Below are 26573 nucleotides of genomic sequence, written 5' to 3' on the forward strand. Positions count from 1 at the left end.
GAATGCCACCCCAGACCCCAACCCACCGTTTTTCACTGTTAAAATTGTGCCCATTGAGGACCAATTGTGAGAAACAGATAAGAAGAAGTCCCACGGCATAATCAAAGACTCGGGGCCTCGACACAGACTAATCCTGTTATGTTAATTGCAGGAGCTTTGTTCAGATAATTAGCTAACCTTCGTGATTGGCATGTACAGGATGAGACATCTTAAATATCTGCATCCGAACAATCAAAATACACAGAAAAATAAGAGCATGTCCCTCCCCCATAAGATAGATAGAATGGACAACAGTTAATACCATAGAATGGATAAAGATGTCTAGAACAATGGGCACCCCGGTAGAGGAAGATGTTCGGGACAGAGGACATCATGGGACCATTGTCATTAAATTACTAGAAGCAAATATGCTTCAGAAAGATATATAAACTGAGGCACTGTCCCACTACAAGTCAGAAGCCGTTTCTCGGCACTGGCAGAAGTCCACACACCCTACGATACCAGGCCTGATCATCCTGAAATTTCCTCGGGACAGGTTGTACCATCCTTGTTTATTTGATATAACTCCATTAGAACATTGTTATATGAATACTTATTGTTTGGTTATAGCCGCGTTGGAACATTGTCCTTGTGTCTATAATTAATCTTGCATGTTCGGTCACGCTGGGGCCTGAATCTTCGTGGGAGTTATTATTCAGAAGGATTAACAACCCTTGGTAGCATTAATAATAACATATTTTCCAGCAGAACACTCCAAAAAAGAACTTGCGCCCCCAGTGACATTGTCCCTCCTATAAAGCGGCTGATTTTGAATTTTTACAACCGAACATATCAGCTGCCCTGCGAAGGGCTGGCCAGTATTGCATTCTCTGCACACCCCTCCACCCACTTAGTGGGCACTTAAGGTGTGCTTATACTGCCACATGGACTTACTGGTAATATGTAAATTACCTGCATTTGGAACTCCCGTGGGGTCAGGCACTTGGGTTATCAATGGAGCACAATCCGGGGTCTGTCACAGTTATGGTAGCAGAGTGGGATAGTGGACTTTTGACCCCAATGTCTCCCAAGACAGAGAGGGCAAATTCCAGTGATTGTTGCAGGAAGTGTATATGGACTTCAAATGGCAACAGGATCAAGCTTAGCTGTGAAGCCTCACAGTCGAATGACTGGCCGACACTTACTGGTTAAACTCACACTTGAAGAATGGCCGTTCGGAGAAGGTTTCAGAGGGTTGCTATTGGCTGTGGAACTGTACCTCAGCATAGGACAGCACTTTCAGGAGAGGAGTGCAGAACATTCAGCGTATCATCCTCCGCCATTTCCGCCACCTCCAGCGCGATCCCACCACCAAACACATCTTCCCCCTCCCCTTTCAGCATTCTGAAGGGACCGCTCCCTCCGCAACACTCTGGTCTACTCTTCCATCACCTCCAACACCCGCTCTCCTCCCCACGGCACCTTCCCGTGCGAACGCAGGAGTTGCAACACCTGCCCCTTCACCTCCTCCCTTCCCACCATCCAGGGCCCCAAACACTCCTTCCAGGTGAAACAGCGATTTACTTGTACTTCTTTCAATTTAGTATACTGTATTCACTGCTCACAGTGAGGTCTCCTCTACAATGGGGAGACCAAACGTAGACTGGGTGATCGCTTTGCTGAACACCTCCACTCTGTCCGCAAGCGTGACACCGACCTTCCGGTCACTTGCCATTTTAATTCCTCGTCCCACTCCCACTCTGACCTCTCTGTCCTCGGCCTCTTACACAGTTCCAATGAAGCTCAACGTAAGCTCAAGGAACAGCACCTCGTCTTACGTTTAGGCACTTTACAACCTTCTGGACTCAACATTGAGTTCAATCACTTCAGATCATAACTACTGCTCCCATTTTATTGGACAGTGCGTGTTGGTAACAGTTCTGCTGTTGTCATTTACAGCCACTCTTGACCAATCTTTTGTTTTTTAACCTGTCCCATTACCACCTTCCTTGCCTTGCACCATCATCCCTTTTATCATTTAATCACTTTTTCCCTCTACCCTATCACAGATCTTCCCTTTTGTTTTGTTCTTTCCTCCCTCCCCTCCCTTCCCCTCCCCCCCTCCCCCCTCCCTAGCTCTGTACTTGCTTAAAAACTTTAACTCTTTAACATTTTCCAGTTCTGTCGAAAGGTCTTCGACCTGAAACATTGGGCAGCATTTTAGCACCCGCTATCGGGTGTGTTCCTGGCGGGGGGCCCCGAAAATCGGGAAATCCCGGAGCAGGACCGGAGCCGGCCTCGAACCCGCGCACTTCCGGGTTCCCCACTGACGTGCCGGCGTGTGCACGCAGCCCCCGCTGGTGGGAATCCCGCAGGCAATTAAAGCCAGCGGGATGCCACTTGAAGGTATTTATTTTGCTTGTTCAGGTCATTAACTGACGTGATTAACGGATTATGTGAGGAGGGGTGGGATTTTAAAGCAAACTGGGACTGTTTCCCACACTGGGGGAAACACTCCCAGGTCAAATGGACGTGTTGCAGCTGTCAGCCTGTGGCAGCTGCAAAGGTCCATTTGACAGGTGTGGGGGGGGGGGGGGAGACCCTCACTCATTGCTGGAGGCCAGTCTGTCACTTGGGACAAAGTTTGGCCTCCACCACCCTCCTCCTGACAATCAAAGTCACCAACTTGCACACTTACCCCAGTGTCCAGACACATTTACCTACCTTGCGGACCCCCTCAGATGTACATCTTCCTGATGGGGGCCGCCGTAGCTGCAGTCATGACCTCCTCGGAGGGCGAACAGCATCACCAGCCTCGCCGGCCATGCCGTCCACCTCTGACACGTGGAGATCCACAACAGAGTGCTGTGACACATCCACCTGTACAGCAGGAGGGAGGGCAACTGCAGAGAGAGATGCGTCGCAGAGGGCACTACCCTCGCCACAGGGTCCACAGACCGAGGTTCAGCTTCCTGGACCTCTCTAAGCAGCAGTGCACACGGAGGCTCAGAGTCACTCGACATGTAGTCGTGGACATCTGCAGCCTCCTTCATGCCGAGCTGCTCCCGGCTGGCCCGAGCACCATCTTCTTACCTGTCGCTGTCAAAGTCACCACTGCTCTCAACAACTTCTCCTCCGCATCCTTCCAGGGTGCCACCAGGGACATCACCGACGTCTCTCAGTCGTCTGCACAAAAGAGCCCTGCAAATACACCTACACCCACTCTGCAGTGACACAATGGGTGTCATCAGTTGTGGGTCTTCATAGTGATCCTCAGGAAAGGGCATTATTGCACAAACCAGACAAGATTCGCGAAGACGTGGCAGTAGTGGTGCCAATATAATGTGTGATGTGAGTTGCTCAGAAATTAAATATAAGTAACAACCGTGACAAACCCTCAAACACCCTTGTGCATCCCCTTCATGCTCACGACACGTTTGCCTTACGCTTCCTACTGCACATATGTGATGCATGCCCCGTGGCTGCAGCACAGGTAGTGGCAGGTTGAGTGAGGCTGACCGTGAAAGAGATGCACGAGCGGGTGAGTATGAGATAGAGCCATGAGATTGTATGAGGATTGGGTTGAGTGGTAGTGGCGGGATGAGTACTGGCGAGGTGAGTAGGTGCAGGTAAGATGAGGATGAGCTTTGAGTGGGTGTGAGGGGTGATGTGACAGAGTAGTGTTGGCAGTGCAGACGGAGATGTGGGGTGGGGGCGGTGATGTGGCAGACGGAGTGTAGGGGAATGAGTAAGTGTACTCACTTCGGCTGACCTACTGAGGTCATTGGAGCGCCTCCTGCACTGTATGCAGGTGGGCGATATGTTGGTGGTGCTGGTGACCTCCTCTGCCACCTCGAGCCAGGCCTTCTTGATGGCAGAGGCAGGCCTCTTCCTCCCACCCGCCGGGGGGAAGATCTCTGTCCTCCCCATCCGCCTCACCCCATGTATTGATACCTGGAGTGAGGCATCATTAACCTGGGAGCAGCCTTCCCCCTGGCCTGCTCCATGCTGTCATTTTTTCTATTTGTTGCAGCATCTGTCAGTGGAGGACTGCCCCTTTAAATAGAGCTCCTCCAGCTGACAGACCTTACTGCGCATGCGCAGCCCGCCCGACGCGCAGATCAGCAGTGGGGAACCCGGAAGACCAGGTAAGTGGATCCAATTATGCTGCGATCGCTCGGGGAGCTGATTGATTTCGCCGGGCGCGTTACCCACGCGCCCGATAGCCCCCCCACCAAGAACCCGCAGCCCTAGTAACATCGGGCCCATTAACTCTGTTTCTTTCTCCAAAGCTGCTGCCTCACTTGCTGAGCTTCTCCAGCATTTTCTGTTTTTATTTCAGATTTCCAGCATGTGTAGTACTTTGTTTATGATTGGTTAGAAGGTGTCATTTGCAGGTTTTTTTATACACCCATGCAATGTGGATAAAGAGTGTAGGAGGGATATGTCAGTAATGCACGTGTGCAGCTGATTTGAGAATTGGTGAAATGGAGTTAAAACAATGAGTTTGTGCACGTGTGTGTATACGTTTGGGTGCATGCCTGTGGCCTTTATCAAATTAAATTTGTTTTTTTAAGAAAAAAAATCTTGATTAATGCATTTGCCTCCAAACATTTGTTCAAATATTTGAGAGTCTCCCATGTTATTTCTTCCTGTGTTACATTGGGTCTCTGTGATGTTGAGCTTTTGCTTTGCTTGTCTAAATAAACCTTTTATTTGCCAAAGAAACACTCGGGTGGAGAAATTGGTTCTCATTGCACACATTTTCCGGGAGGAAAACAGGAGCAAAGAGGACCAATTTTGTGGCAAAATGTCCTGCACCCCAAGGGCACCTTAAATACATCTGACCCCACATTGGAGCAGGCGGTCTTCAGGCATCCTGGATGCCACCTAAAACAGATGTTAGGCCCCTTGAATGTGTTAATGAGGGACCTTTCCATTAAATTTGTTGGTGCTGAGCGAAGCTGGCGCTGGGCCTGTTCCATTCAGTTTTTGGATTGAAATGCAAATGAATTTCAGTTATAATTCATTAATCCAGTACAGCACAGTTGTAAAAAAACCCTCTTTTAGACAAAAAACTTAACGTTTTTAATCCTAAGATAATTTTGATTTTAAAGTTAAACTGTTTAACCTGACAAGCATTTGTAAGACTGTCAAAGATTCTGAAAAGCTAATATAGGTTTCAGATTTTTATTATATAAAATTACTATTATTGAGAAAACCCTCAAGGGACAAAGCCCAAGTTGTATAACATCACCAAGGCTGAAAAGAGTAGGAGAAAATAAATAGAAATGTAAAAACAGTGATTAGGTGATACCAAGTTTTAAATGCCTGTAAATAGTATGATGATAGGAAAGTAGAGGATGGTACGATGATCCTTGATCCAAATGTAATGAGGATGCAGGAAGCAGACGAGCATGTAGGACAGCTTCATTGTTAAAAGCAAATTTTACTCAAATCGTTAAATAAAAACAAAAAATTATACCATCCATTTTAGAAGGCTTTGTCACAGTGTCCTTCCCGGTTAGGCATATTTACTCCAAGGAGAACTCATTAGCTGGTAAACCAAGCTTAATGTAAAAGGAATTGGCATCTTTGTGTGATTTGGAAAACCAAATACAGAGTGATTACATTTTAGGTAAATTCATAAACTGCTTAAAGCAATAATTTGCCTTGCTGAATCAAATCTTGGAAACCCAGTCCATTGTGCATCCTTACCTCACAGCATAGTTACATTTGAGGTTGCTGAATTGAATTTCCTTTAGTACATTCCACCTTGTCAGTAACTTACCCCAGTGTTTTCTGTCTTGTTATTGTCTAGTCTGTAGATGCAACGGCCTTGAGTCACACTGTCACAAGTCTCAAACCCAATACCATGTATGAGTTTTCTATCATGGTAACCAAAGGGCGGAGGTCAAGCACATGGAGTATGACAGCACATGCTACAACATTCGAGGCTGGTGAGTCATTGTAATCTGTAGAAGCCCAACTATTCTGATAATCTTGATACCTTTTATTGGCTGGATGAGCACTCTTATACTCAAGCTTTTGTAGCCACAAAGGTGTTGCTTTGCTCTTTCTTGACCATATGAACAATAAGAAGCCATTGTGAATGTAAAACATAAAAGCTCATTACATAGCTGTACCCTGTTACATCTTTACCTAGCAGTGAAGAACCTTCTTTTTAAAAGTCAAAACTTCCAATGAGAAAATCTAGATAGATTCATTTGGACTGAGTTCACAGGCAAATCTGAACTATTCAGCCAGACTGTCAGATTTTTACACGCCTAATTCAAGTTTATGTTGTTACAAGCTATGTTTATTCAATAAGAGCCACTTAATAGAAATGACACAATGGCTAATAAAACATCCCCCTTAGTCATTTGTTCCAATTCTTCCAATAGATCTTTTGACTGACCAGCTGTGATCACACAGCAGCTCTTAGTGTGGCATTAAGTTCTTCATTCTTTTCAAATTGTCTTTTGAAATGTTTATTTTCTGTTTCTGTTAAATTCTTATTGGGGTTGGTGAGTGATGCCAACCCACTGTGCCATGTAGTTTTGGAAACTGGGCTCATGCTTAGAATACCCTACACGATAAGTTCTCTGATCTCAGCCAGTGTCGTCTGGAGGAAGGACCAAATGAAGGTAAGCTGCTTCCTCCAGAGAGACAAAAGCAAATCTTAAAGTTGAGTCACCCCAGACTACTCTTGTATACTTCTTAGCTGCTGCTCACAAAGCAGAATTCGCAGGGACAAAGGAACAGGTTTCTTAGTGAGTGTCGTTAAATGGGGTCTAAAGAAAGGGAAAACAAGTCATTGAAATGGTGGCAATAAAACAATTCTCCTGTTGAGTTTATGTGTATTTCTATTCAATCTTTTTTAGATATGGATGGTTTTGATAGAGTAAATAAGGAGAAACTGTTTCCACTAGCAGGAGGATCAGTATCCAAACGACACAGATTTAAGATAATTAGCAAAAGAACCAGAGGGGAGATGAGGAGAATTTTTTTAACCCACCGAGTTGTTATAATCTGGAAATCACTACCTGAAAGAGTGGTGGATGCAGATTCAGTAGTAACTTTCAAAAGGGAATTGGATATATATACTTGGAAAAAGAGAAATTTGGAGCGCTACGGGGAAAGAACAGGGGAGTGGGACTAATTGGATCACTCTTTCAAAGAGCTGGCACAGTCATGGTGATCCTTCTATGCTGTATGATTCTATGATATTTTAATATTTCCACCCCCTCCCTCTGTGCTGTCCCTATGCCATGCACCATGTTTAGCCAGGGGGCCAGTTAGGCAGGCAATCTGTTCCCAAACCTTAGCCAAAATTTGCACCGTAACTTAACACGGGGAGGTGCACGGGGCCAGCCCATGATTTTACTTCACAATTTTCTCCTCTCCCCTTCTGAAGGCATTGACTCTTTGCTGGGGTACGGTTCCATGGCCATTGATCATCTTTCAGTACCTCAGCCAAGTAGCTGTTGTTTGGAATGTAAACCTTTCTAGTGGCTGTTAACAGACCATTCAACCACAGAGAGCATTCAATCCTGTTCTCACTCAATGCCCACAGATGTACACTCCCAGCAGGGGTCACTAGATAGCGATCCGGAGCAGGAAGCTCGGCTGCTTTACTCCTCCCTTGCCCAGAAAAAGTGTTGAGGCCAATTGTAGCGCTCCTATTGAACTGAGCACAGATCTGGGATTGATGCTGTGACCTTCCTGGTCTGTAAAGCTCAGCTACTCACTAAATAAAATTACAGAGCCACTGGGGAACTAAGTGAATTTTGACTTCTTTTGGCCTCCACTCAGTGCCGCTCCACAACTGCATCTACATCTTGGCCCATTGTGTTGGAGCTCTAATTTGCTACTGTATTTCACTCACAAGCTGTCAACACAGATTTGAATATTATCATTTCAATCAAAGAATGAAGATGATATTTCAGTGCTAAAATCTGGGTAGGTGTCACCTGGTGCTTAGTTTGTTCAGTTAAGGTTTGTGTTAGCGAAAGGATTATCCAAATACTGTAGCAGGTACAGGGGAATGCTTCAGCATCTGAGCAAATATTCACTTTGTAGGTCAACATGTCTCTTATTAACAAGGTGTCCAAACCAGGCTTACGATATGGGTCCAATTGAGGAAACATAATGCTACAGATTCAAACTTGAAGTGACCTGCTTAGAATTATGACTCATTTACTTATCAACTTTCTGCAGTAATGATCCACGGTTCTCTTAACTTTGCTTTCTCTTTCCTCCTCTCTGCTTTATACTTGGATAATAGCTCCTACCTCAGCCCCAAAGGACCTGACTGTCATTAGCAGAGAAGGAAAGCCTCGAGCAGTCATCATTAGCTGGCAGCCGCCAATGGAGGCCAATGGAAAGATCACTGGTAAATGCATAGCTTCATTTCTATCAGACTGTTTCCATTCGTACCCTCAATGCAATCCAGGTACACGTTCCAATTCCCATTACCAAAAAGCTGAGAAAAGCTATTGGTGATTCAATTGTACCCATTACTGTTCACTGTTATTTCTATTAAAATCATATTTAATCATCATGGTTAAAATTTATGTTAAAAAAATGCCTGAAAACCATTTTTAAAATATTGTTTGTGCTATTGCTTGATTTTCAAATTAGATCTACCCTATGGAAATTTCTCAAACATTGCAAGTTCCAATTTTGGACAGTGAATTACAGGACCTATTTGGCCCTGTAACTAAATTAATTAAAATTGACTGATTAGCTTCATGTGGCAGATTTAATTTACTAGTATCCTGCTTGTTCCTAATATGTTTTCACGTTTCCCTAGTCAATCTTCTTTGGCATTGAAAACAGGGGGCTAGAAATTTGTTTAGGCCCGTTTTCAGGCCTGAAATAGGCAGCGCGTTCCGAGACCACACCAGAAGCCGGAGGCCCAAGGCTCATCCCAAATTTAGGCTTGGGCCTCATCAGCATGTTTCCGGTGAGTGGCCTCAGGAAGTCTGTTGGAAGAGAACCAATTTGAACTAGGAGCCTCGCTGCAGGTCCACGGTAGTGCTGAGAAGCTAGGAGGAGCACTCCTGCTCTCCCCGGCTTCACATAAAGGTAAGTTTTTTAAAAATATGCTTACTATTTTGGTGGTGGCCTCCAGCAGTCCCTTTAAGGACCGATGGTTAGATTGCATTAAAAGCCAAAATACTCATGACCAACCAATTTTCAGGAAAAGTCCTTAAACAGCTGTTAGGCTCCTTATTAACATATTTAAGGGGCCTAACGTCTGTTTTGGGTGGCCGCCAAGGACACCTGAATATCGTCCAACCCAACATGGGATCAGACTGAAAGGTATAGTTACAGCATAACAAGTTTAGATTAACAGTTTCTATTATAAATATGGCCATAAGAATTTATAATGGGAAAAGCTGATAGGAATTGTGCACAGATGTAAGATAATTAATATATAAAAGATTTTGAGTTTTTTAATACTTAATAGTAATATTGTTTTTTTGTCTGTAACGGAACAATTATGAAATGGGCTCCAAGAAGTCCAGTCACATAACTTCCTTCTAATTTGTATATGGTGGCAATGGGGGAGAGTGGCAGGAGTAAAGAGGAAGCAATATGCATGTGTTGAAGAAAATGGAATAGCCAGCCAACAAAGAGGAGAGATGCTTTGACTGGTTGAATGGGATTCGTTTGTTAGTCTATTGTCAGTTTGTAGTGGTATGTACCCACATCAGCACTTGCATGTGACTTATCCCATAGTGATGGTCTGTTTTTTTTTTAATTCATTCATGGGATGTGGGCATCGCTGGCAAGGCCAGCATTTATTGCCCATCCCTAATTGCCCTTGGGAAGGTGGTGGTGAGCCGCCTTCTTGAACTGCTGCAGTCCCTGAGGTGAAGGTTCTCCCACCATGCTGTTAGGTAGGGAGTTCCAGGATTTTGACCCAGCGACGATGAAGGAACGGCAATATATTTCCAAGTCAGGATGGTGTGTGACTTGGAGGGGAACGTGCAGGTGGTGTTGTTCCCATGTGCCTGCTGCCCTTGTCCTTCCAGGTGGTAGAGGTCGTGGGTTTGGAAGGTGCTGTCGAAGAAGCCTTGGTGAGTTGCTGCAGTGCATCCTGTGGATGGTACACACTGCAGCCATGGTGCGCCGTTGGTGAAGGGAGTGAATGTTTAGGGTGGTGGATGGGGTGCCAATCAAGTGTCCTGGATGGTGTCAGCTTCTTGAATGTTGTTGGAGCTGCACTCATCCAGGCAAGTGGAGGCTATTCTGGCGTAACTGGATAACTGGGTTATGCCAACAGTGGCTGGACATTAGATTTTTAGCAACTGAGACAGAACATTTGTCCCAACAAAGCCTTCCTTTTTTGATAGATGATCCCTCCAGCCGCCTTCTCACCACAATGGGGGTTGGGCAGGCTGGGGAAGGTAAGAAGTGTTTAGCCATGTTGGTCCAGCCATCGTGGTCCTTTCCTGCCTGTCAATTTCATATGTTCATATCCCTTTTCTCTCCATAAACGTATCTAATTGTCTCAAAGTCTTTCCCCCACCCCCCCCATAGAAACATAACATTCTACGTATTTCAGCGACATGAATTATTAGCCTTATATAATATCTACTGATAGTGCTAAAATTTTTTTTATTCGTTCATGGGATGTGGGCATCGCTGGCAAGGCCAGCATTTATTGCCCATCCCTAATAAAATCCTATTGATTAATTGCTGACTATTGTATCTCTGATCAGGGCGCAATCATTAATGCTTTGATGTGGATGCCACTACATATCACCTACATAGAGTGCACTGGTTAATGATTTATGCTCTGCTGGCCAGAAATAAATAGCTTAGAGTGATTTGAAGGCTCTAATCTTATTTCAGGATGAAAGTGATAGTTATAAACTGCTCCGGTTTTCTTCTCATGGTGTACAACGTCATCCAACCCCTTTGTTTGAGATTACTGACTGTTTTTTAAAAAATGCTTCCAATTTTCTCCCCACCTGCTGGATAATTGTTTAATTGCCCAAGTAGCTCTTCTTCATGTGTGAGTCCAGATGATAACTGTCAGCAGCAGACTATATCATAACTGAGTATAGAGGGCATCATGGACAATCCTCCCTTCACCTGATCTTCACACACAAGCATTTTCCAACCGAGGCCACAGGATTCTGATCTGAAGCAGAATTTTCCCCTCCCTAGCTCAGGGGTGCTGAGGCCCATTATAGTACACACAATGCCAGCCCAGCTGGGATCAGTAATTCATCATAAACCGAGGATAGAATATGGGAACTTTCTGGTCTGTATAGCTCAGATACACACTGCTTCCACCAAATTAGGGCTTGAGATTTCTTGATTACTGACTTTCAATTATTCCCAGCTACCTGTTATTCTCTATTGGCTTTCAGTCCTCATCTTCATTTACAAATCCCTCCACAGCCTTCAATCATTCCATCCCTGCAATCCCCTCCAAACCCATTGCCCATCTTGTGTACTTTGGTATTCCAACTCTGGCTTCCTGTGTATTATCCCCATCCCCTAGTCCATCATTGGTGGCAGAGACTTCAAGTGTCTTGGCCCTATTCTCTAGAATTCCTTCCCTAAATCCCTTCACCTTGTTGCTTATCCATCCAGCTTTAAAAACCTTCTATTTTTCAATCTTGTTTTAGGCATTAGGGGATAGGGTGGGAAAGTGGAGTTGAGGTAAAAGTTCAACCATGATCTTATTAAATGGTGGAGCAGGCTCGAGGGTCCGTATGGCCTACTCCTGGTCCTATTTCTTATGTTCTATCTCTTTTAACTCTTCCACTATTGCTTGTTTCTCCTGTTTGAAACACCTTGAGATGTTTCCTATATTAAAGGCGCTATTCAAATGCAATTTGATGTATAGTGATATTATATCCAATTCTACAATTCAGATATTATGGACATCACACAAAAGGTGAACCTATCTCATTAATGCATTGTTGTTACAAAATAGTTCTAATGATTCTTTCCTTTACCTTTAGGCTACTCTTTGTTTTATACAATGGAGAAGAATGCACCAATCGATGAATGGGTAATGGAGTCCGTGAGCGGTGATAGATTGACCCACCAAATCCTGGATCTGAATTTGGACATAGTGTACTATTTCCGAATTCAAGGGCGAAATGCCAAGGGCCTCGGACCGCTATCTGATCCTATTCTGTTCAAAACACCAAAAGGTTGGGGTTCAAAACCAATATTCAGGATATATTACTCTGTGCAGTAATAAAGTGGTGCTAACTTTGTAGTTTTGCATTGTAAGGGATTGAATTTGTGGAACATTTTAATGTCATTCTATAGTTCAGAGGGAGCTCATCAGAAAATGCATTTCAGGTATCTTAAGAAGACAATGTGGAGAAGCTCTGAATTTCTTTTGACATAGAATTTAGAAAGAGAAAACACGCAATGGAATGAGGAAGCTGTGCTAACTCGCCAGTAAATTTTGATACTTTCCTTCATGAGTGAAGTAAGCTGGGTATTCTAATGTTCCTCTGTTTACCGTATATTTAACATGCATGGGCAAAAATTGTATTATAATAATTTCCATTACAATTTATATAAGTGCAGAGGGTGCTTTAGTAGCCTCATTGTGCCATGCGAGCTCCCTCTTGCCTTTTGAGGACTATCTAGACACCGTCTTGAAAATCTGCAAAATGGCCCTTATAAATTCATAAGACCGCCTTGATCCATGATTCTGCCTAGCATGCTACAATGCCATCCAGGGTTTTAGTCCCAACATTTGCATATATCTTTTGGCCACAATTTTCATCCATACGTATAGGTGAACATGAATGTAGAAACTAAAACATCTGAAGATGTGCCAGATCTTTTGCCCATTGACCTTTAGCGTTTTGTGTGCATAGCTTAGATCTAAGGAGACTTCCAATATAAAACATTTATTTGGTAATATGTGGAGCTAGAAGCAGGCCAACCCTCCCCTATAATGAGTGATTCTCTCCAATTTCTTTTTTCAAACTGGGAGCTTGGTCACTTATTTGCCCACACTTCTCCCTTGTATGTGTGGACCCAAGCATACTTTGAGTGTGGACCTATGACTATAGAAGGTGACTTTATTTCTCTCAATAAATGCAGCAGTATTCTGGTGAGAATAGTAATTGGTTGGTAAGCTTATTGTCCATTCATTCCTGAGTCAGTATTAAATCTTTGTTTATCCTGACTTAAGCAAGTTCCATAACAACCAGTTGTTAAAGAATGAGAGGGGACATTGTCATTCATCTTTCTGCTTTGTAAATCTTTTTTAGATCCCTCTGGTATTATTAATGCTGCAATAAAGGGAATAAAGGTTGCATTTACTGTGGGTTTGAGAAGATCAAGGCAAGACAAGGAAAACTGAGATGAAGCCTAGATATATTTAAACCTGTCACTTTGGATTGCCTTTTTATTATAAATCTATCTATAATCTTTATTTTGTAACAAATTTTAAATGTATTTTCCACTGCTGTCTAGGATGATACTGAGTTCACAATAACAGGTCTGATGCAGAATAATGAAAGGTTCTGAAGCCAAGCAAAATTATTGACTAGGATTTCCCTGGGAGTTCTCCAATGGCAGCTCTGAGGAAACCTTGAGAAAACAGCGTAAACAGATAACAACGGCCATTTACCCCACTGCTGGAGGGTTTCCACCGATCTTCTACTGAAGTTACAGCAGGAAATCAGGAGAACCTCATGGAAATTCTCCCCTATTTGTCTACCTCAGGTGTTCAAATGCATCCTGTAGGCTTGCCTGTACTCTTGAAAATGAAATTCCTCCACTCACTAATTTTAATTAAATGAGTATAAAGCAGTATTTTTCACTTCCTACTGATGCCAACAATTTTGTTAACATTAGTAAATGGATCAACTTTCACCTCACTAATTGCTTCTTTAAGTCTACAGAGAGTCTATAAACATCCTGACATGGCAATCTATAGATTATACATAATATCAAGGGAACTAACAGACGTCCACTTAAAAAAACTATAAAATGAGGACTGGGTGTCGCAGTGAGTCAGCAGTCTGTCATTTAACCTCTGGGATCTGTGTTTAAATCCTGATTCGACAAGTGGAGTGAAAGTCTCATCTCTTTAATGGCTGCAAGTGTTCTAACTGAAGTTATTTTGGGACTGTCTCAAACCAATTTGTAGGGAGTTTGAGTTTATGGCAGTGAACTGCCCATGATTTACCACTAATGGCTGACTCATTCAGAAAAGCCATAACGATGGCTGGTGTGGAAATGGAAATGTTAAGATTGATTCAGTACAGGGTGCATTTTTGAGATAGGATCAACACAAAGAGACATTACTCTGCATCAAATCTGTGAGTGCTTGAGACTGACACTGAATCATAGAAAGGTTACAGCACGGAAGGAGGCCATTCGGCCCATCGAGTCCGTGCCAGCTCCTTGCAAGAGTAATCCAGCTAGTCCCACTCTCCTGCCCTATCCCCATGGCCCTGCAAATGTTTTCCTTCCAAGTACTTATCCAGTTCCCTTTTGAAGGCCATGATTGAATCTGCCTCCACCACCTCCTCGGGCAGTGCATTCCAGATCATAACCACTCGCTGCGTAAAAAAGTTTTTCCTCATGTCACCTTTGGTTCTTTTGCCAATCACCTTAAATCTATGCCTTCTGGGTCTTGACCCTTCTGCCAATGGGAACAGTTTCTCTCTATCTACTCTGTCTAGACCCTTCATGATTTTGAATACCTCTATCAAATCTCCTCTCAACCTACTCTGTTCCAAGGAGAACAACCCCAGCTTCTCCAGTCTATCCACGTAACTAAAGTCCCTCATCCCTGGAATCATTCTAGTAAATCTCTTCTGCACCCTCTCTAAGGCCTTCACATCTTTCTTAAAGTGCAGTGCCCAGAACTCCAGTTGTGGTCGAACCAGTATTTTATAAAGGTTCATCATGACTTCCTTACTTTTGTACTCTGTGCCTCTATTTATAAAGCCATGGATCCCATATACTTTTTTAACCGCTTTCTCAACTTGCCCTGCCACCTTCAACGATTTGTGTACATATACCCCCAGATCTCTCTCTTCCTGTACCCCTTTTAGAATTGTGCCCTTTAGTTCATATTGCCTCTCCTCATTTTTCCTACCGAAATGCATCACCTCGCATTTTTCTGCATTAAATTTCATCTGCCATGTGTCCATCCATGCCACCAGCCTGTCTATATCATCTTGAAGTCTATCACTGTCCTTCTCACTGTTCACTACCCTTCCAAGTTTTATGTCATCTGCAAATTTTGTAATTGTGCCCTGTACACCCAAGTCCAAGCCATTAATATAAATCAAGAAAAGCAGTGATCCCAGCACCGACCCCTGGGGAACACCATTGTACGCCTCCCTCCAGTCCGAAAAACAACCGTTCACCACTACTGTCTGTTTCCTATTACTTAGTCAATTTCATATCCATGCTGCTATTGCCCCCTTTATTCCATGGGCCACAATCCTGATGACAAGCCTACCATGTGGCACTTTATCAAACGACTTTTGAAAGTCCATATACACCACATCAACCGCATTGCCCTCATCTACCCTCACTGTTACCTCATCAAAAAACTCCATGTTAGTCAAACATGATTTGCCTTTAACAAATTTGTGCTGGCTTTCCCTAATCAATCTACACTCATCCAAGTGACTGTTCATTCTGTTCCGGATTATCGTTTCTAAAAGCTTCCCCACCACCGAGGTTAAACTGACTGGCCTATAATTACTGGCTGCACAATGTGAAAGTAATTTCTCTCGCTAACACACACGTTGCTTCCCTCTCTCTGAAAAAAATCTAAAATACATGTGTAAACGTTCCCCTCAATTTGTCTCAATTTCCAAATTGGACGGTGTAAATGGCCTGATTGCCGGTGCTAGTTTTACTTTATGGTGACTTCCCAGTGTCCAGCCCAGAAACAGTTGGACTTGACTCAGCACAGTCTGATTTGAGGAGGAAGTGGTAACAGGCCTACCTTAACATTGTCACTTCTCTCTTCCCCTTGCCCTTTGTCCTGGGTCTTTTCTTCACTATTATCTCCTACCATTGCTATTTCTCATTAATTCGGAGGGCTACTGGTCAGTCGGTGGCACATTTTTCCATCAACTGAGAACTGGTAAAACTCACTCAATGAGGACAGTTGATCTCGAATGTCAGTTATAGCTGGGATATGAATGTACAGCCTTCTGAATTGAAAGTGTAATACTTTGTCCCTAGACTTCCCAGGTCATCAAAATCCCTTCCCCATCCAATTGTCTCAGACAAACTAACATTCAAAATCCTATTTCATGGATTCATGTTTGTTGAAAATTATTTATCTGAATAACCCGAATCTTGGACATAACCTTTGCACATGTCCGTTTTCAACTGAGGTAACTTCAATCCAGAAGCAAACTGTACCAGTTTGGGATACAGGCATAGAAATACTGGGAAGATCCCAACATTTCAGGGATGGTTGCAGACTCTGCTATAAAGATCCTCAACCACAGTAATCAACATAGCTAATAAAACATTGAGTGAACAGTTTATATTTGTCACAGGGACCAGCTATAAAAGCAGTGGTATGGTTATCAGTGATAATGACAAAATCCAACAAGTATAAAATGACTTTGTGCATTGTCAAGAAGCAATTACATAGAATTCTACAGCACAGAAACAGGCCAATTGGCCCAACAGGTCTATGCCGGTGTTGATGCTCCATATGAGCCTCCTCCCACCTTACTATCAACATATCCTTTTATTCCTTTCTCCTTCATATACTTATCCATCTTCTCCTTAAATGCATCAACTTCCCCCTAAATGCATTAAATTAATGTAGACGGATTATGATATGTTGTGTTTGACTTAGGGATTTTTATTATAAAAGGGATTTATTTTAAACATTGCCTTTTTAAACTGAATTAATTTATTTTGTAGAAAAAGTCTTATCTAGTAATCCATTTATTTTAAGTCTCAGAACTTTCTGTTAATTTCCTCAAGTGAGCTAGGTGATAAATATTTTCTGTGGCTTGATGTAATTCTTTTTCTTGTGGGTCTGTTTGAAGTGCAAATATAAAATGCTTCACCCTCATTCCAGTCAGTCAGTTGGTTGAAAGTGCAGCCAACTTGTGTTACACCTGTTTTTCAAAGCACATAGTCAGTCCCAGATGCAACCCCACTCCCTAAAGCTGTCAGAATCTAATAATATTGTCTTTTCTTACAGTTGAACATCCTGACAAAATGGCTAATGACCAAGGTACGGTAACCACAGTCTGTCAACTTTTCAGGTTGAACCAGAAATGTGCAATATAAATGATGTTGAGTGCCAGTTTTTATGCCGTGATCCTTCAGAGTCATATAGAGAAAGGAATTGCTGCTCCCGTGGTAATTAATCTCATTAATGAAGTGCCGCTGAGCCGAATTTTGTGCTTAATGAATAAGAAGTAGACTTCTTGAGCAGAGAATTGTTTTGTCTTTCTAGTCAGACACATCAAGTGAATTGATTTCAGTTCAGTCCCTCCACATGGGATTCAGGTTTCTATGAATAATCCTTTAATCACTCAGTAGACAAATGATGGCACCAAGTTTTGGCTGTTATGAATCTAGTCTTTCTTTTTCTTTCTATCTATAATCAAACATTTTGTATGTAGTGTGCATCCATAGGGCATGGGAAAGTATCCATCACACATGCAAAGTGTCTGTCACACTTGAAATCCTGATTGCCTCAAACATTGTATTCATAAAAAAGTAACAAATCACTGTTACATGAATAATTCTGTTTGCTTTAAATATTACTACATGGATAGGAAAAGTTCCAAGGAGGAACCAGCAAGCAGCAAAAAATAGCTACCAATAAACAACTGGCAAGCAGAAGAAGGCAAGCAATAAAACTTCTCACAATATTTTTGAAAGTTTTTTCGGTTGCCATCCCTGTAACCGAAAGATACGGTACTGAAATAAAAGTTCAAACATAATAGATATTTTGATAAATCACTAAACTTATCCTTAGAAAGAGTTACCCTCTCCTTGTTTCTCCCCATCCGCTTGCTCCCTCCCTGAGGCCTGGGCCTGCTTATATAGAGTTTCAACCATATCATAGTATCATGGTATGATACAGTACAGGTGGAGGCTATTGGATCCATTGGGGTCAATTTTAGGATGGCCGAACGGGTGCGTTCATGGCGGGGAGGTTGCTAAAATCAGGGAATCCTGGAGCGGGTCTGGAGCCCTTTATCATTGTAAGGTATTGCTGTGAATCATAACAATTTGGTAAATGCACCACTAACATTTTGTTTGCAGGAGTATACAACATATTTTTTCGGGTATGGATAATATAGCCTCAGCATTTTTCTTATGACTGACAGCAAATTTTGCCATTTGCAGAGCATGATATGATATTCCCTTTGTCAGCACCATCCCTTGTCCAGTTTAGACTCAGCAAAATATCAAAGATACCAGTTGAGTAATTCAGTGAAATGGTATTTGTCAGAAACAAACAGAGTGGCAGACATACAAGAAGAAAAGTAAACAGAGGAAAGGAGAGTCTTCCAGAGAGATAATGAAATCATAGAAAGTGCAACACAGCAGGTCATTTGACCCATTACATCTGTGCCAGTGCTAACTCTTCAACTGGAGTTATCTACGTGAATCCCACTTCCCTGCTATCCCTTTATATTTTTCTTTGGAGAGAGGGATTGTGAGAAAAAGAGTTGGTGACAAATGGAGAGATGCAGAGACAAGAAGAGAAAGTGTGGATGAGGTGTAGAGAGAAAGGAACAGGTAGGCAAAAAGAGTATAGACAGAGACTAAGAGGAAAAGAATTGGTGCAAGGAGAGCCAATTTTTTAATTTCTTGGCTGTGAGCAATGCCATGAGAAATTAAATAACACTGTCAACAAGATAGTTTATTTGAAAAATGTACAATTTTTCCTCTTCTGTCAGGGCCACTGGTCACACTACTCTGTTAGGTGCCAAAGCTATTCCTCCTCACTCCCCCGTGCCCCCGACTCAAAGCAGGTAACCTGGCGGTGCCAGAATCACTGCTACGAACATCTCAAAATTATGACAATGACCCTGACACCGGGATATCGGCCGGGATCAGGGACGCATGTGTGGGGAGACAACAGTCTCACCCTGCTGATATTGTGCTCTGTAGGGGTCAAGAGGAAAACATGCCCCTGATAGACTTATGTAAAGGAGCTGTCAGCAGTTCATGTCAGACATTATTTCTGACAGTGTCAAAGTGAGGAGTTTAGAAAATCTATTTATATAAAGGCACCTTACATTCTGAGCAACTGCAGAACCCACATGATCACCGATGTGCAGAAACTCACACATGTGTGTGTACTTGTATGTGTGCTTGTGTGTAGAAAGAGATCTTAGAAGAAAAGTTAAGCAATGCAGGATATGTATCATCATACATAAGGTCAAGCATGTGCAATGTGCACAACAGAACTGCAAGGCATTCTAGACTGATCTCAGAAGAGGTGCCAGGCATTGCTGGACAGGCTGATTTTTTGTCAACAAATGCTGGCACAACTCTGTATCTGTTGTCCATTAGTGTGCAATGCTTATGTTTGGTATATATGTCTCTGGGACTTGGGTTCAATTCCAGCCCAAACTGATGGGATGAAAGTGTCTGTTGGTTATAAAGGTTCTATATGAAATGAGTTTGGGCAGTCTCAAATCAGTTCCCAATAGTCACAGTACAAAATAGCCATCTCTAATTTGGCAGTAATTGACTTTAAACTGGCAATCTCACTCAGAGAGAAAGATGGCTGATGTGGGAATCAGAAAAATGTCACTGGTTGATGATGTTTTGCGACACTTTGGGGAAGGATTCCTTCGTACATTATGTGAAAGGAGATTGTAAACTCATTTATAAATGAGTGAATCACAAAAAGTTAGTATGCAGGTAGAGCTAGTGATTAGGAAGTCAAATGGAATGTTGTCATTTATTGCAAGGAGAATGGAATATAAAAGTAGAGATGTTTTGCTACAGTTGTATGGGGCATTGGTGAGACCACATCTAGAATACTATGCAATTTTGGTCTCCTTATTTAAGAAAGAACATAATTGCTTTGGAGGCGGTTCAGAAGAAGGTTCACTCGATTCATGGGATGAGGGGGTTATCTTATGAGGAAAGGTTAGACAAGTTGGGCCTGTATACACTGGAGTTTAGAAGAATGAGAGGTGATCTTATCAAAACATAGAAGATCCTGAGGGGACTAGAAGGGGTAGATGAGAGGATGTTTCCCCTGGTGGGAGAGACTAGAACTAGGGGCCACAGTTTAAAAATAAGGGGTCTCCCATTTAAGATTGAGATGAGGAGAATTTTTTTCTCTGAGGGTCATGAGTCTGTGGAACTCCCTTCCCCAGAAAGCGGTGGAGGCAGGGTCATTGAATATTTTTAAGGCTGAGTTAGATAGATTCCTGATTAATAAGGGAGTCAAAGGTTATGGTAGGTAGATAGGAAAGTAGGGTTGATGTTGCAATCAGATCAGCCATGATCTTATCAAATATAAGATATTAAGGGGAACAGATAAGGTGGATAGAGAGAAACTATTTCCGCTGGTTGGGGATTTTAGGAGTAGGGGGCACAGTCTAAAAATTAGAGCCAGACCTTTCAGGAGCGAGATTAGAAAACATTTCTACACACAAAGGGTTGTAGAAGTTTGGAACTCTCTTCCGCAAACGGCAATTGATACTAGCTCAATTGCTAAATTTAAATCTGAGATAGATAGCTTTTTGGCAACCAAAGGTATTAAGGGATATGGGCCAAAGGCAGGTATATGGAGTTAGATCACAGATCAGCCATGATCTTATCAAATGGCGGAGCAGGCACGAGGGGCTGAATGGCCTACTCCTGTTCCTATGTTCCTATGTTCCAAATGGCAGAGCAGGCTCGAGGGGCCGAATGGCCTACTCCTGCTCTTAATTCATATGTTCGTACATATGTTCGTATAAAGGATATGTATACAATTTCAGCATATCTGGTATAGAATGGAAATCTTCTTAATTATTGGGATATTTGTGCATCTAATCAAGGCATACATGAGTCCCAAATGGAAGGTGTTCGATTCCTCCGCAGTAATATACTTCACCTTCATCACCACAAAATTCACAAAAAAAATTGATGTCCATGCTAATCTAACCTTGGCGAGAGGTAAACCTGAAGTGAGAGATGAGAAAAAAAAGTGATAAATATATTTTGAGAACAGTTGTGATCCTAACCACAGAATAAAGACTGGAATACATATAAATATGGACATAATTATTCAATCTTCATGAGTTTTGAATTTTCATGGCAGAACTTAAAACATACTTTCTCATCGGCAAAACTGCAGGAATGTTAATTGATGACATCATAATAAAATAGTGAAGCAAGATTGAAAATATAAAAAATAGTAGCAGGACTACTTTTATCAACAGTTTCTGTACTTTATTGCATCCTATCAGAACCTCCCAGTAGCAAGTTGAACATCTTCCTTCCTGAAATTGCTCCCTTTGTACTTTGTCTCCCATTTTCCTGGGATTTTTTTGCATTGTTGTTATGTGAGGCACAACGTGCTGTAAACGTGTATGTGTCTTTAAGAAATTCCCCCTAAAGGGTCATTCCATTCTAATCCCAATTTGGAACATTGGTAAAACAAGAGTAAATGATTGACCACACCTCTGGGATAGCACCATTTCTTTCAATTTCAAAGTAAATTTGTTTTATAGAGAGATTGTGGAGCCATGACTAGGGGCAGTATACAAATATTCTACAATAGTCCTTCAGGCCCTCAAAGCAGGCACTTAAACCAAGATTTAATTATTAATTATTTGTGGTGTACTGCCTCACATGAGAATGTTGGTATTTAAAAGTAAAACACTCACTTCAATTAAATTTCACAGAGGGAAATAGCTAAATTATAATAGGCAAACCTGTGAAATAATAGCATGCATTTAAAATGGTGACAGGTACTTTATTAGATTTTGTTGCTCAGATCCAATATTCAGATGTTTCAAATCCTGAATCAACTTTTTCCAATCTTGTTACCCAAATTCTGCCACTCCCCTCTTTCCAGTTAAATGTCATAGGCTGAACAGGTAACACATGGCGCATTGCTGAGATGTCATCAACCCTGACATCAACAGTGGACGAGTCCATTTGAGGCAACATCAGTTTGCATTAGATTTGAAAGCTTTTTTCCTATTGCTTTGAAGGGTTTGCTAATCTTTCAATCTAACAACTCAAATAAGAAATCCATTACTTGAAAGAATTTCAAGCTTAATGCTAATTATTTAGCTTGTGGATTTCCGAAACAACAATTGTTTTTTAATGAAGTTCGAAAGATCTGGGATGGAGTGCTCCATCTTATATAATATTGGAAGAGATGTGCATGTGTGATTGAAGTATTCCATGACAGGGATCCAGCATGCAGCCCTTCTCCTTTATCATTCACTTGCAGTTTACTTTTTGCTCAAGGTCTTCGGTGATGCTGAAGGTTTCTTTTATAACACTGTTCTGCAATGCTGGTATCCAGCTCTGTTCAATAGCTCTGACATGCCTCCTTTGATCAGCAGGTAGGAGTGTACATGGAGACGGAGCATTCTGGCCAGCAGACACCAACCTAATTGACAGGAGCAGCTTAAATGGTAAGTTCATAAACATAAGATGAAAGAAAACAACATCCATTTTTTTCTCCCATTAAAGGCACTAACACCTTGGTGGGTATGGCTCTGTGGCTGGTAGTAGCCCTCTGGTACCTCACTTTCCAGATGGGAGCCTGGGCAGTGAATGTTGGCAAGTTATTCTATTGTAGAAGGATTCACACGCAAAGACCAATCCTATTCTCACTTCATGTCCAGACATACATGTATTTCCAGGAGAGGTCACTAATAGTGATCAAGAGTGAGAATCTAAGCTAATTTTCCCCCAACCCAGGGAACTGAGACCAAATGTAGCCAAACTGCTATCCCTGCTATCAGCTAATTCAGCATTGACCAGGGAACCTCTGGAACCTTTAGCCTCAAAGCCATTAGGGCTGTCAGATACAGATGATTTACATAATTGGGATTTTAACATAGTATTTTACTTTAAATAACCATTACTTAGTAACCACGCGCTCTTGGATATTAAACACTGGCTCTGACATCCCAGTCCCAGTTAACATCTTTTTCAATGACTTTCATGCTTGGAATAATTAACACTGTTGTATTGCATGGTGTCCCTGTGATAATTTAAGAAAAACATAAGGCTTTACACTGCAGGTTAATGATTCTCCTGTAGGTCTTCCAATCAAATACAATCGATGACAGTAACAGGATTACTATAATTTGAGTTAAAACTAATTTTTGAAAGAAATTCCTTTAGGAACAGTTACAGAATTTAAACAGCTTTCCAACAGAGTTTGAATTGTTCAACAGTCTCAAACCAATCATTGTGATTGACTTTTACAAATTAATCTTTGTACATTTTCCAACTGTCACAACAGCTGTCAAATTCAAACTTTACTTTGTTTTTTAAAAATATTTTGAAGCTTTTTATTAATTTCTTTCTGTGCGCTCTGTGGTTACCCCTGAACCATTTAATGACCAGAGTCGAAAGGGCAGGCAAGCTTCCATGTCTCTTCCAGTGCTGCTCTATAACCAACCACATGAATTACACATGAACAATCTGGGGAGACTCTCCTTGATAATCCCTGTGGGGTGGGGAAGTATCTCACCTTCATTCCGTGCCTCCCACATGGCAGAGGGTATGGCTAAAGTACTAAATAATTACTTTGCATCTGTCTTTACCAAGGAAGAAGATGCTGCTAAAATCACAGTAAGTGAAGAGGTAGCTGAGATACTGGATGGGCTAAAAATTGATAAAGAGGAGGCACTAGAAAGGCTAGCTGTACTTAAAATAGATAAGTCATCCGGTCCAAATGGGATGCATTACCTAGGTTGCTGAGAGAAGCAAGGGTGGAAATTGCGGAGGTACTGGCCATAATCTTCCAAACATCCTTAGATAAGGGGGTAGTGCCAGAGGACTGGAGAATTGCAAATGTTACACCCTCGTTCAAAAAAGGGTGTAAGGATTAACCCAGCAACTACAGGCCAGTCAGTTTAACCTCGGTAGTGGGGAAACTTTTAGAAACGAAAATCCGGGACAAAATTAACAGTCACTTGGACAAGTGTGGATTAATAATGGAAAGCCAGCATGGATTTGTTAAAGGCAAATCGTATTTAACCAACTTGAGAGGAAACATAGAGTAGTGGTGGACGGTTGTTTTTCGGACTGGAGGGAGGTGTACGGTGGTGTTCCCCAGGGGTCGGTGCTGGGACCATTGCTTTTTTTGACATATATTAATGACTTGGACTTGGGTGTACAGGGCACAATTTCAAAATTTGCAGATGACACAAATCTTGGAAGTGTAGTGAACAGTGAGGAGGATAGTGATAGACTTCAAGAGGACATAGACAGGCTGGTGACATGGGTGGACACCTGGCAGATCAAATTTAACGCAGAAAAGTGTGATGTGATACATTTTGGTAGGAAGAATGAGGTGAGGAAATATAAACTAAAGGGTACAATTCTAAAAGGGGTGCAGGAACAGAGAGATCTGGGGGTATGTGTGCACAAATTGTTGAAGGTGGCAGGGCAGGTTGAGAAAGCGGTTAAGAAAGCGTATGGGATCCTGGGCTTTATAAATAGAGGCATAGAGTACAAAAGCAAGGAGGTTATGCTGAACCTTTATAAAACACTGGTTCGGCCACAAATGGAGCACTGTGTCCCGTTCTGGACACTGCACTTTAGGAAGGATATGAAGGCCATAGAGAGGGTGCAGAAGAGATTTACTAGAATGATTCTAGGGATGAGGGACTTCAGATACGTGGATAGACTGGGGAAGCTGGGGTTGCTCTCCTTCGAGCAGAGAAGGTTAAGAGGAGATTTGATAGAGGTATTCAAAATCATGAAGGGTCTGAATAGAGTAGATAGAGAGAAACTGTTCCCATTGGCAGAAGGATCAAGAACCAGAGGACACAGATTTAAGGTGATTGGCAAAAGAACCAAAGGCGACATGAGAAAAAACTCTTTTACACAGCGAATGGTTGTGACCTGGAATGCACTGCCTTAGGGGGTGGTGACGGCAGATTCAATCGTGGCTTTCAAAAGGGAATTGGATAAGTACTTGAAGGGAAAAAATTTGTAGGGCTACGGGGATAGGGCGGAGGAGTGGGACTAGCTGGATTGCTGTTGGAGAGAGCCAGCACTGACTCAACGAGCCGAATGGTCTCCCTCTGTGCTGTAAGCATTCTATGATTCTAACTCACCGTGTGGAAAATCATGTACATGAACCAGCACCCCGCCATTCATTGGCACATCGCATTAAAGTACCAGGGCGTCGTACCACAGCGTTCGTCCACATTTAAACAAACTAAAACAGGAGGTTGGATAAGAAACAATGAGACTAATTGGAAGACAGTGATGTCATTGAAGGAAATGAGATCACAACTGGGAAATGACTCAATTGTGTCTATAATTTTTTATACTTTACAAAGTTCATGCAGATGGTTTTGTTTTATTTTGGGTTTGTTGTTTCACAGACATAAGGTGGAGTGAAATTCATCTTAGGCGATAATGCAAAACGGGCAATAATAGCATTAAAAACAGCCTATTCTACAATCTGCCTGATTTTCTTTAAGAAAATTGAGCTAAGTATAAAACGAGCTGCCGATTTGCTATCGCCTATTTTATGCTCTCACCCAACATTTTCAGCCCCAAGGTGTCAATAGCCAGTGAACTTCATTTTGTTGAAGCATGTTAATGTTATATGGAAGCATTAATGTTTGTGAGGTACAGGTTTATTGAATAGTAATCAACAGCAGATTACTGGAAAATAGTATCAACTCACTCAATGGCTGACATTTATTGATGCACGTTTATCTGAGTGACTTCCAAGATTATCCAAGTTCACTTATCAATTGTTTTGTTAACTACATTTCTGTAGACAGAATAAAGGTATTAAGTGCTGCAGAATCAGCACATTGTCCTTTCACTTCTGGGATCTGAGTTCAAAGCCAGACAAATGGGAAGAAAATTACTTCTGCCTGCTGGATGTAAGGGTCCTATGTGAAATGACTTTGGGCAGCCTCAAACTAATTCCTACTGGTATGGTCACAGTGCTTCTGTTTGGCACCAAACTGGGGACCTCATTTACAGAGGCCACAAGGGTGAATGTGCAGGATATGGAAAATCACACAATTATAAATTCGGGTCTGCTATACTTTTTCAGGTTCAGTGGCATCAGTCACTCCCATAAGCGGTTTAAGCATCTTAATTTTATGGGAGTTGACTGAAACGGCCCCAAATCTACTTGTATGACAGTGGGGTATAACAAGAATACCTTGTGACCTGGACCAGATGGTCATGTATTTTTAATGTGTACCTCTTCAATCTCTCTAAAGGCAGACTGGGCAGACGTTCAGTGAGGCAAGACTTGATTGTAAATTAATAAGCTTTTTATTTCACAGCTAAATGAACACACTGAATTGCATTTATGATCAGATTCACTTATTTCAAACACAACAACAACAACAACAACAACAACAACAACTCCCACTTATATAGTGCCAATAACATAGTAA

At 42.1% G+C, this 26573-nt stretch overlaps 1 protein-coding gene across 1 annotated transcript in view; it reads left to right on the forward strand.

Annotated features, from left to right (window-relative positions):
• dcc (DCC netrin 1 receptor) overlaps positions 1–26573 on the forward strand; it is a gene marked incomplete at its 5' end in the record, with an annotated part of 787692 nt that overhangs the window by 659189 nt on the left and 101930 nt on the right. The window contains 5 exons of the mRNA XM_067983624.1: positions 5801–5939; positions 8267–8374; positions 11970–12164; positions 17180–17212; positions 22524–22595. Of these exons, the coding sequence (XP_067839725.1) occupies positions 5801–5939; positions 8267–8374; positions 11970–12164; positions 17180–17212; positions 22524–22595 (547 nt within the window). The remainder of the gene's footprint in view (positions 1–5800; positions 5940–8266; positions 8375–11969; positions 12165–17179; positions 17213–22523; positions 22596–26573) is intronic.

This window comes from Heptranchias perlo, chromosome 1 (genome assembly GCF_035084215.1).
Source record: "Heptranchias perlo isolate sHepPer1 chromosome 1, sHepPer1.hap1, whole genome shotgun sequence".
Taxonomy (NCBI): Eukaryota; Metazoa; Chordata; class Chondrichthyes; order Hexanchiformes; family Hexanchidae; genus Heptranchias; species Heptranchias perlo.